This window comes from Gossypium arboreum, chromosome 12, assembly GCF_025698485.1.
Source record: "Gossypium arboreum isolate Shixiya-1 chromosome 12, ASM2569848v2, whole genome shotgun sequence".
Lineage (NCBI taxonomy): Eukaryota > Viridiplantae > Streptophyta > Magnoliopsida > Malvales > Malvaceae > Gossypium > Gossypium arboreum.
The window spans coordinates 109249610-109262163 of record NC_069081.1 but is presented as its reverse complement, the minus strand read 5'-3'; the positions used below and the strand labels follow the sequence as shown (position 1 = coordinate 109262163).

Sequence of the window (12554 nt, the reverse complement as noted above, 5' to 3'; positions counted from 1 at the left end):
TAATTCAATCTTTTTTTTTTCAAACAAGTGAATTATGCGATTCTTTATTGGAATCGTAATTTTTTTAATTCTTTTAATTACATTTAATTATTTTCTAAAGTTACGAGCAATATAAAAAAGTTATTTTACACTTTTTTTTTCGAATTTTATGTTATATTAAAAAATTATAATTTATTACGTTTTTCTTTAACACCGTTGATTATTTTACCAATTTGCTTCTATTTTAGAAATATAAGGACTTAATTGCTTCATGTTTTAGTAGAAGGACTTGTTTGCTTTCTTATTGATAATATAAGGACTAGAAGGGCACTTTCACCCTGAAATTTTAAGCCTTTATATTTTGCTGTATATTTTAATTAAAAATAATACATTCTAGAAGGCCTTTTTAATATACATGTATATATATTTTAAGATGAAATTGGATTGGATATATGGAATTTTAGTAATTCAAGTTTGAATAAGTTGGATTAACCATTCAAATATGATTTAAATAAAATTATTTTGTCGGTATAAAAAATAAAATTATTTGGCAAATATTTTAATCATTTAAATATTAAAAACAATTAGCTAAAAAATGTTGTTGCTTAATCATGACTTTATCAGTAACTTGCAGATTTTACTTCTATTTCTCACAAATTTACATTTTAATTATTATAATTTTATTTTTATGAATTTAGTTCCTATTTTTAGATTTTAAAATTTAGTTTTTTCCTAAGTTTGTTGGTATAGTATTTTGAAAAAATACTCACTTGGTAGTTATATAATTAAAAAATTCATATATAGTTTTGAGATTTATCTCAAATCCTTATCATCCTATTTCCACTTAAAACTATTTAAAAGCTTTCTACTTTAAAAAAAGGGTAAACTGCACCATTAGTCACTAAATTTTGAATAAGTTTTCGTTTAGTCATTTAACTAAAAAATTTACAATTTGGTCATTAAACTATTCGAAAGTTTTCATTTAAGTGATTGAACAATTTAAAAGTTTTTATTTAAGTCATTGAGCTATAAAGTTTTTTCAGTAACCTCCAAGCGACGATTCGATGATTGGTACTGTGGAACAATACCTATCGATAAGTAAAATAGCATACCTTAAATTTAAGTTGATCTGAAGGTCAGTATCAAAAATTAGAGAAAAAAGTTGTTTAAATTTTGGTTATTAGATTTGTGACGACTAAAGTTGTTTCTTGAAGGAAAAAAAACACTTCACTGTAAAAGAGAAGGGAAAGAGAGTTTTTAATTGGTGTAGTCAATGCGAACAAAAAAAAGCAATAAAGCATTGGTTTTAATAGCTAGTGACTTGAACGAAAACTTTTGAATAGTTCAATGACCAAATTATAATTGTTTTTAATTAGATGACCAAAACAAAAACTTATCTCTAGTTTAGTAACTAGTAATATGGTTTACCCCCTACAAAAAACCCTTTTCAATTGTTGTTTTATATAGGTTAAAATTTGTTATAAGTCCCTATACTATTCACAATTTCATAATTTAGTCATTGTACTTTTATTTCTAAAAATTTAGTCGCTCTACTTTTCAGATTTTAAAATTCAGGTTTAATGGTTAACCTTATTAAAATTATTTTGTTTAATTGAGTTCATTACAATACCACTTTTTAGTTACATGGCTATCAAGTAAGGTTTTTTTTAATTTTAAAATGCTACACCAACAAATTTAATAAAAAATTAACAATGTTAATAATTAGACCTAAATTTTAAAATTTGAAAATAAAAACTAATTTCATAGAATAAATATATAAAAAGAAAATTTATGAATAATACAGAAATGTATGAAATATTTTAACCTATTATATAATATATATGGATTACTAGTTTGTATCTTATTTATTAATAGCTTTTAAAATAAAATTATAAAAGTTAAGTGATCCTACCTTAATCAGGATTTCATCCTCTCGATATGGAGCAATTTTAAATTATGGGAGCCCCTTAAAGAACGCGGACTCCTTCGGAAAAAAAGAAAAGAAAAAAAACACAATGCAAAGAAGATGAAAGATGTACAAAATCTTTTATGTAGATCGGACGGCCAAAAGTCTAGACACACTCAAGCGTGGGCGCCACTGGCGATGATTCTCCACGTGTCTGAATCTCCTTGCAGGAACACCAAATTCCATCTCTACCCACACTTACCCATCTGCTTCCCATTCTCCCAAACCAAACATGCCTCGCCCCTTTCTGGCTTCCTCTTTCCTACAACCTCCTTTCTTTCGGCTTCGACTCCAGACCTCACCTTCGGTTCCGAACCTCAATTTTGATCCTCTGGTAGTTGAAAGTTTTACACTATATCGATCACTTTATCTCTCTCTCTCTAAAAAAAAAAAAAAACCAAAATAGTTCTCTCCATTTAATATTTTCATTCGGATTCAAACCCTAAAAAGTTTTGATGTTCTTCAAGGATCGATTATTCGAACTCCATTTTAAAGGCTTGTTCGCTTAACTGTAAGTTCACTCGTCATGTTGCTCTCCCTAGGACCCCTAATACGTTTTTAACACTGAGAGGCTGAATATATGCTAGGGCAATTACTTATATTGCCTTTTTATTTTTTATGGCAATTACATGTTTCTTTTTCGTTCTTTTGTGGCCTTGGTTAGAAATGTGAGTTTTTGGACATAGTTTTTGAGTTTTAGCGCCTGTTTGGTTGCCAAGAAAATGGAGGATGCGGGGCATTTTTTACCGAGGAATTACAAATTTTAATTTCAGGAGAAGTTGTAGCAGTTCTTTTATTTTTGCTCTTTAAAAGGTTATAAGCTTTCTTATGTAAATCTTTTCTGTTTTTATCTTTAATTTGGTTCCCTACATTTCTAACTAGTAGTGGATTTGTGTTTGTACTTCGCTTGCAGTATTTGGTTTGGTTGCTTCTTAAGCTTATCTTTTAGCATTTGGAGTCCATTGAGCTTTACATGGTAGCTTTTGATGCTTGTTTTTCTTAGTGGAGGTAGTCTTTTCTTTTTCTGTTGATGGCTGCTATCCATTATTCCATATTTCTATTTTTTGGTCTACCAGACTGCCAGCTTCTTATATATACTTTTAATTTAGTGATTAAGGAAACTAACTTTAATTTAGCTTTACAAATTTGAAGATTGTACTGTTTCATATTGAGTAACGAGGATGCAACCTAAATTGATAAGGAATCAAGGAAAAATGGTGCCATTAACAAAATAAATAAATAAATAAATAAATAAATGTTAGGTTGTGATACAGCATCTTCTCTTTTATGAAAAGTTCATATTTAACTTGTATGTCAGTAGACTTACTGTCAGCATGCTATGCACTCCTGTATAGGGGAATAGATTTTGAGAATGATCCATGGAGTAGATATTGAAAAGATGTTTGCGATCTTGAGAATGATCCATGGAATAGATTTTGAAAAGTTGCTTGAAGAAAGAAGCCTTCTTAAACCACACTACTGTGATGCACCATTCAGGGTGTATGGTATGGTGCAGGAATGTTGGGTTTTTTTAAGTTTCAATGGGGACAATCCTCTTAAACAACATTAGTCTGGTGCACTATTGACTATATTGAAGTTTCATACAAGAGAATAATTTATTGCATATCTTTGTAGCATCTCATGGTTATTTTACTTCTACGGAAAGGAAAGAGATATGCACCTGGAGTTTCTTTTTGATAAGGAAATGAAAAATATGTTAATTAACTATTCTTTTTTTTTCTCCAATTTAAAAGTATTCTAACATTACTCTTTTTATCCATGCTGAACTAATATAATATTTAATATAACAATGACTTTGATGCATGCCGCCTTTAAAATGCCAAGCATAAATGCGTTGCTCGAGAACCGATTAGTAAGTCCCGATGCTTTTCATATTGTCAATAAAAAATGGTTGTGTATGGTGTTGAAGGTGTTCATTGTTATTTTAATAATCCAAGATTAAAACATACCTACATTTATTAATGCTTAGTTTATATGATCTTAGTAAAAGTGCCTAGATTTGTTCTATCTAATATTTGCCGTCTGCAATTTGATATGTTTGTTGGATGCTCCTTTTTTGGGGGATATTTTTATACTTGTTGGTGCACCTTCCATTCAAAATGAAGAAAAAGGTGGAATAATTTTCACCATTGGGTTTGCTGGTTTAACTTTTGATTCCATGAAGAGATGATATGTTGGTTTTATGCATGCAGGATATGGTTGAGTTTCAAAACGTGGCAACTGTGGTGAATTTTAAATGTGTGGAAGAGGTTTGTTTCTATTACAATTGGATTTAAAGAAGGATTCATATTTTTGTGTGCCCTGTAATGGAACCGTGAAAAGTTTAACTTAGTTCTTGCTTCTGTAGGTAATAATTTTGTTCTCACAAAATTTTAGCTGCTGAGTATTTTCGGCTTGGATTATCTATGCCTGGCAACGAAGTTGGTGATAGTATCCATAATTTTCTTGGCCAAGAGAGCTTGTCCCTGGGCCAGCATCACTCACAGCTCATTGACAGTACCTGGCCTGGCTTAAGTAACAATCTGTGGGTTGAAAGCCAGAGACAAGTTGGACCCCTTGTTTCTAGTGTGAAGAATTTGAGTGTACATCAGTTAGGTAAGGTGTCTTGTTTGTGTAGTTTCTACTAATGTTACAACAATTTAGTAATACAACTTTACTTTTCTAAAACACATTTTGGTTGGCAAAATTATATTTTCTTTTGGGATTAGCTGAGTTTGACAGGGGGCATACTGGTCAGACTTCAAGCCTGCAGCATGGACTGGACTTCACACAATCTGGTATGAGGTCTGAAATTGCCAGAAATCACTCGCAAAATGAATCATCAATTGCAACTGGCTATATGCAAGTGCATCAGGGTTTCCAGGCAAGGCAGAATAATACAAACTTTTTGGGAGTGGATACAGCATCTAGATGCTTGCCAGTTCTTGATTCACATATAGAAAGTGGCCCTGATCTTCATGAGAAAAATTCATTGAGGTTGGAATCTACTGCATCTCCCGTTAATTGCAACTTTCTTGGTGGGCAACCGCACGTAAATGGACAGCATCCTGGCATGATCCAGCCTTTACCGAGGCAGCAATCAGGGATGACTGGCACACAACTGCTACAGCAACATTCTATTCTTAAGCAAATGCAGGAATTTCAAAGGCAACAGTTTCCAAATCCTCAGCAGCTACAAGAAGCAAGGCAGTTGAGCTCTATGAATCAGGTTTCATCTTTTGTAAAACAGGGATCAGGCAGCCTTTCTCCAGCTACAATCAATGGTGTTCCTGTCCATGATGCTTCAAATTATTCTTTGCAACCTGAGCTTATGACACCAAATGCAAATTGGCTGCAGCATGATGCCTTTTCAGCTCTGCAGGGATCATCTGGTGGATTTATGTTTTCCCCTGTGCAAAGCCAGGTGCGTTTGATGGGTTTGGATCCTCAGCAGGATAATCAATCATTTAATGGGGTCTTTAACGGCAGTGCAAGAGGAAATCAATATCAATATTTGTCTGTCCAAATGGATAAGCCTTTATTACAGCAGGTGCCAGCTAGCAGTAATTCCTTTCCAGGTAACCAGTATGCTATGTTTTCAGACGAAGTTGGGTTGCAAGATGGAACTTTGCTTTCTAGACAGGGTGATCTGGGTAAAAGTTTATTTGGTGCTGCAGCTGTTCAAGATTTAAATAGTGTATTTCATTCAGAAAACTTGCAGCAAATGACTATCCAGCCAAAAAGTGCATTGATGGAGTCTCATGGGAGGCAAGAAGAACATCCTGGTCCATTGATGGAGTCTCATGGGAGGCAAGAAGAACATCCTGGTCCATCAGAAACATCCCTGGAAAAGTCAGCAATTCAGGCTGTGCACTCTCAGAATGTCGCTTCACTAGATCCAACTGAAGAAAAGATTTTGTTTGGTTCAGATGACAATGTGTGGGATATCTTTGGAAAGAGCACCAACACGAGCGCAGTGTTGGATGGTACAGATTCTTTTGGGGCATTTCCTTCTCTGCAAAGTGGAAGTTGGAGTGCTCTTATGCAGTCTGCTGTAGCAGAAACATCCAGCAGTGATATAGGGGTACAGGAAGAGTGGAGTGGTTTAGCTTTGCAGACTAGCGAACCTCCTAGCAGAAACATGCCATCATTAATTGCCAATGATGGCAGCCAACAGCAATTGCCTGGAGTTGATAACAACTTGCAGAATGCCTCAACAGTGAACTTTAAACCTTTTCCCATGTCTATTGATGCCAATATCAATCATGATTTTGGTAGTACTCTTGGGGTTCAGCAATCAGGTGTCCAGACTGCAAATGAACAGACTGGGAGAATGCATAATGATTCTTGTCAGAGGTTTGTTCAACATTTAACAGAAGAAAGAAGCAAATGGTTAGATCGCAGTCCTCTTGAAAAGCCTGTAGCTGAAAGTGCCTCACTCTTTGGAAATGTTGCACACTCTCCTGATGTGCACGCAAGTGCAAAGAGCATCTCAGGCCACCAAGGCATGGCCTTATTTAATCCTCATGGTCTGCCTCACAATAAGCCAAATGATTGGAACTTCATTGAGTCTGCATCACGTAGTGGTGGGGCTGTATCAAATAGTCAGGATATTGAAAGCTCATCTCAACCTTCTCAGAGTAGTGATCACAAGGGTGGCTTGTATGAGGAGAGAGGCCTTGGTTCTGATCTTGATCATCCTCTTTCTGATGTTAATATTGGACCAGGGAATGTAGATTCTGGCTTGGGAAGCCCACAAGTGAATGAAGGTTCTCGTCTGGGTAATGTTGCTGCAGTAACAGATTCAAGAACAAGAAGGGTCATCAAGGAAAGCAGTCAGCAACTTCCAAATGGACATAATCTTAATCTCTGGAAAAATATTGATTCTAAAGTAAACTCTGGACCAAGCAGTACACCGGCAAATTATCAGCAAAATCTTGATAAGAGCCCTCTATCTTTTGATTCATCACGAAATAATTGCTTGGAGAAAGGATTGTCTGAAGCAAATATGTTGGAGAACTCTAATGTCAAAGAAACTTCAAATGACAGTTTTCACTCGAACGTATCCCAACATACCTCCACTGGTGGCATTATAGGCGATGGCTGGTTGGATGCAAATGATCCACTGGCAGGAGAACAGAAGTCATCTGTTCATGTTAGTTGTAAACCTTCTGGAGCCTACAAATTTCAGTATCATCCTATGGGGGATCTGGATGCGGAGGTTGAACCTTCTTATGGAACTAAAAATCTCACACGTATGCAAGCAATAGCCCAACATGGTTCTCAAGGATTCAAAGGTCATGACCAAGGATATTTTGTGCAGTCAAATTATACTGGACATGCTGCTGGCAAGTCTACAGAAACTGAGAAGGTTATTTTATTTTTGCTGTATATGTGAATAGCGTGAAATCCCTTAGTCTTTCTCTCTGTCCTTCCCTGCAGAAATTTACTTTATCTTTAGAATAATAAGTCTCTAGAAGACTAAACATTCTCTGTCCTCTGTGTGTTAGGGTTGTATTCCTGGCATTCAAGTAGAAGAGATGCCTTCAACTCTTGGTTCTGCACCTGACAGATCTTTTAATTTCATCCCAAACAATACAGCTTCAATTAGGTAGTTGAATAATTGTTGTTCTCAATTTATAGCTTGACTTGAATTTTTTGGTTTTCTCAATTTTAATTGTTGATGTAACTTATCTGCAAGAAACATTCATTTCAGTTTTTAAAACAATTATATTAACAACTTACGCATAATATTGATATTTGAAATATGATTTTTTATTTGGTAATGCTGGCTCTTCTATTTTCCTTATTTTTAATGTTGTGCTGATTTCCTTAATTTACCTTTTGTTGTTCTTTGAATATTCTAAAATTTGGCAGTCAAAATATGCTGGAGCTTCTTCAAAAGGTTGATCAACCTAGGGAACCTGGTACTGCAACACACTTAAGCTCTTCTGAACGCAATCAATCATCTGAAATGCCAGATGCAGAAACTTCTGATGGATCAGTAGGCCAGTTTCAGCACAATAGGCCCTCTACTTCTCAAGGTTTTGGGTTACAGCTAGGTCCCCCATCTCAAAGGTTTACCATTCCAGACCGGTCAATTTCATCTCAAAGTTCTCCACAAAGACTTAATTCTCTAAATTCAGTTCACATCTCTTCTGAGGCAAGAAGGAAGGGTCATACCTTAGTTGGTCCAACAGCTTCTGTTCAGTTACCTCATGGAGAATTCAATGGAGATAGCAGGAATAATATTTCACGAGTCTCCGGTCATACCAACTACAGAGCCTCACAACATAATATTGCGGGCAATGTTTCTGCAGGTTTTACCTCTGATTATCCTTATTTAGAAAGTCATCTTCAATGTCAGCATGTTATTGATGTGGGTAATCAGGTAATACCAAATAAATTTGTTAATGCAGATTTTAGTGGGTTTACATGTCAGTCAAAGCAGATTGATGACTCTTCTGAGAGAGCTCAAATTAGTCAATTGGGAAGGATATCAGCACCTCGCATGCCAAAAAGTGCTACGGATGACCTTTCCTCTTCAGAGACTTCCTGGCCAAGTTATAGCACCCAAAACCATGCAAGGGTTACAGACCAGCAGTTTCCAGTGTTGGAGGCTATGCCAGCTTCCCAACCTTCAGGAGGTGCTTTTACCAAAATGCCTAATGTATGGACCAGTGTCTCAGCTGCTCAACATCTATTAGGAGCTCAGGCTTCTTGGGCCTCACAGAATTTGTTGAAGCACCAGCAGCAGTCAAATGGTAACTCAGAAACAACTCTTCCTAGGGAAAAGAAGCTAGATGATCAAATTGCCTGGGCAGGAGGGAATGGTGCAACTGAGTTCCCTGCAGGATCTGCTAAACCACAGAACTCTGTTAGAGAAGAGCAACCTGCAAAAGGCCAGCAGTTATTGCCAGAGGCTGATGCCAGCCAAAATCCTGCATGTATGCAGAGAGACATTGAAGCTTTTGGCCGTTCTTTAAGACCAAATAATACTGTACATCAGAACTATTTGTTGTTGCATCAGGTGCAGGCCATGAAAAATATAGACATTGATCCAAGTAATAGGAGTGTTAAAAGATTTAAAGGTCCAACTCCAGAGTCTGCTTTGGATGCTCAACAGAAATCTCAAGGTGCAGATCTGTTACCTTATGGATCCAATAATATGATGAGAGATGCGTTAATGATTTCTTCTATAGTTCCTTCTGGAGATTCTAAGATGCTAAACATGTTGTCGGGCGCTGGAGAATACACTGAGAGACAGTCATCTGCTAATGATACACTGGCATTTGTTCAGAATGATTCTCTGAATTTCAACAATGCTAATAATTCAGCTGGTTCTGATAGGAGTGAACACCCTCAGATCAGACCCCAGATGGCTCCATCCTGGTTTGAACAGTACGGGGCATTTAAAAAGGGGCAAATGTTGCCTATTTATGATGCTCAGAAAATTGCCACAATGAAGGCTGCAGACAAAGGATTTATCGTTGGTTGGCCTTCTGATAATTTGCATGCTCTTGATTCTAGTGAGCAGGTTAATGCTGCTGATGCTAGTCAGCTGGATGGTACCCGGCAAAATTCAAACCTCATGCCAATAGCAAGTGGACATATCTCCTGTCAGTTACTTCCTCCCGGTATTCCAAATCAGAACTTGATTGTTATGAGAGCAAAAAAGCGTAAAAGTATGACATTTGAGCTTGTATCATGGCATAGAGAAGTGACACAAGGTCGTTCAAGACCTCAGGACATCAGGTATTTGGAATAATTTTCCAATTTGCTGCAATTTTAACAGCACATGTAATATATTTGTCTCTATATGTGTGTATATACTATATCAATAACCAAAAACAGAAATATTTCCCATTAGCAATTTGCTGAAATACAGAAATTATTGCTCTCTTCTCTCACTTTCTTTATGCTTTCCTCTTCATTGGAATTATGTTGAGGTTTTCTTTTGATCGCAGTGCGGCTGAAGCAGGATGGGCACATGCAGCAAATCGATTGATTGAGGTGTGTTTGGTGTCAAACTACCATACTTGATCTTAGTTTATTCCTTATTTGAACTATGACAGTTCTCACTTAAGGACATTGATCTTGATATCACAGGCTGAAAATGAACCTGAAATGATTGAAGATTGGCCGCCTGTGCTTAGATCAAAAAGAAGGCTTATCTTGACAACACAGCTTATGCAGCAACTACATTGTGCTCCTCCAAGAGCAGTTCTTTCTGCAGATGCTATAAAAAACTATGAGACTGTGGTCTATTTTGTTGCCAGATTAGGCTTAGGAGAAGCATGCAGCTCAGCATATATATGTGAAAGTGATAAAGCTGTTCCTTCTGAGAGTGGAAGCACGTAAGAACATGTTAATTATGTTTGAAACCCCTGAATCCTGTTTTTTACTGTCAACTGGGGATTTTTTTTTTCTACTATCGTACTGATGCGGTTTTTGTTTTTGTTTTTTTCCTGCTTTTAGCCTCCCTGAAAAGGTTAAGAAGAGAAAGCAGTCCATCTTAAAGGCTGCAGAACAGTTTGTCATCGCTGCGGAACAGTTTGTCATCACTGCAAAGAAGCTGGAAAATGATTTACAGAGGTAACCCAGATCAAGTTTTTACCAGTATGTTTTATGCATAATATCTCGTCTTCAATTTTTTTAATATACTTACAAGTAATGTATAAGTTGGAAGCAAGGTTTTGCTTTATGTCACTATTTATTAGTTACATTATATATATATTTGAAATCCTTTGTTTGCCCCATGGTGCTCCCGCTATTGGTTTTACCCTAAGCAGTTGTCATGCTGGTTGTCTTCTAATGTTCCTCATTTTGTTATGTAGTCTGGACAAGAGATCCTCAATCTTGGACTTAAGATTGGAATGCCAGGATCTAGAGAAGATCTCACTCATCAATCGTTTTGCCAAGTTCTATGGTCGGGGACAAGCTGACAGGGCCGAGACCTCATCGACCTCTGCAGCAATTGCTAGCCCTCCCAAATTCTTCATCCAGAGATATGTTTCTGCAGTACCGATGCCTAGGAATGTTCCTGATAAGGTACAATGTCTTCCACTTTGATGATTAGCTAATTGGTTTTTTCCAGTTCAAGAGTTGACTGGATACTGGCTGACTTATAGGTGAAATCTTCTGAAGATTTCTTAGCTGTAAATACAATATAATTGTTGTAAATATAGATTGGCAGCTGTAGATTATTTTTCCTTATTTATGTTCTTTATAGTCTACAAATAGGATATATATGATACTAATAGACTTTATGTGTGGCAATACAAGTCAAAAACCTTTTTGCATTCCCCCTTTATTTTGGCCCAATTGTCATCAAATCCCTCGTATGCTTTTGGTGGTCCATTTTCTTATAATTGAACCACACTAATGGAAATGTACAAGAATGTGCATCTCTTCATTCATTTCTGTGTTGGCCATTGATGTCATATAGACCTAGCAATTCATGTTCATGTTTTTTTGTATATTTTTCCATGTTATAATCGTTTGAAGCCATTTCATATTTATATAAATTTTGATACATTAATAATTCTTATTATACATTTTGACATTTTTGTATTTGTGCTGTGTTTGTGTTCATGTTTTGTGTTTTAGTTATATATTTTTTCATGCCGTGTTCATTATTACTAAGTCCTTGTGCCTCTGTTGAGCTATATACATAAATCTTGAGAGAAAGATGAGCTGCTCCTTGATTTTTGGGTAAGAAAAATGGGGAGAAACAGAAGCTCGTTTTGATTTTTCAAGAAATAGCTGAATATTCAGGTAATGAAGTCTATTTATTATAATAAGGCCTTTGGATTCCACTCATCATAAGTGGATGGTTTTTTACTTTTTTTAACGTCTTCTCTTATCACAATTTGTTTAATGTCCACAAGTCCAATCTTTTGATCTATTATTATCACTTTTGATTCTGCTATGATAATTGAATAATTAGACAAAGGCAAAGGTGAACTCGGGATTTAGTTAGTTCATTTAATAATTATTTCTAAAAAAGTTGACTGTTCAAATTTTAGCATTTACAATTGTTATTTCATTTTCATGGCCTGAGATATTTGTGTATATGTAACATGTTTGTATATTTTGTAATATCATAATCATGTTTAGGTATTTGTTATTTATAAAATGCTGGATCATATATATACATATATATTAATGATTTTGGGATATTCATGAGATCGTGTTTTCTAATGGTATCATGTTTTCTTATCTATATTTTTGGTCATATCATGTTTTCTTATCTTGCTGCGTCTAATATTTTCTAAAACTACTTTTTCTTTTCTTATACTACTAGAGCGGAACATTCTTTCGCTCATAACGTTAAGGGTGTAGGTTTTTTTTATTTACAAATATGCTACCCGGTCGCATTCTAACATAAATGAAGGTGACATTGGGGGAAGAATTCGAGATGCAGTACGAAATAAAAAAAGAAAGAAAGAATGGATTTAAATTAATACCAACATGTGTTATTGTATTTTCAGGTAGAGAAATCAGATTTATAATTTTGGTGTTAATATTATTGGAAAACACAATTATGAATTTGAAATAAATAATTTTATGAATCATTAAATGAATATGAAAAATATTCTTATTATAC

At 35.4% G+C, this 12554-nt stretch overlaps 1 protein-coding gene across 3 annotated transcripts; it reads left to right on the top strand.

Annotated features, from left to right (window-relative positions):
- The first annotated feature begins 1912 nt into the window (after window positions 1–1912).
- Window positions 1913–11258, top strand: LOC108479156 (uncharacterized). 3 transcript variants are annotated; one of them, XM_053022814.1, is made up of 13 exons: window positions 1913–2456; window positions 2610–2758; window positions 2859–2953; window positions 4159–4215; window positions 4314–4561; window positions 4675–7316; window positions 7456–7556; window positions 7823–8265; window positions 8365–9700; window positions 9913–9958; window positions 10055–10302; window positions 10424–10540; window positions 10783–11258. In XM_053022814.1, the coding sequence occupies exons 5-13, from the start codon at window positions 4372–4374 to the stop codon at window positions 11015–11017; spliced, it is 5358 nt and encodes a 1785-aa protein (XP_052878774.1). In that variant the 5' UTR covers window positions 1913–2456; window positions 2610–2758; window positions 2859–2953; window positions 4159–4215; window positions 4314–4371; the 3' UTR covers window positions 11018–11258. The 3 variants fall into 3 exon arrangements, with proteins under 3 accessions (XP_052878774.1, XP_052878775.1, XP_017637078.1); XM_053022815.1 differs by lacking the exon at window positions 2610–2758; XM_017781589.2 differs by lacking the exons at window positions 2610–2758; window positions 2859–2953.
- Window positions 11259–12554: the final 1296 nt, after the last annotated feature.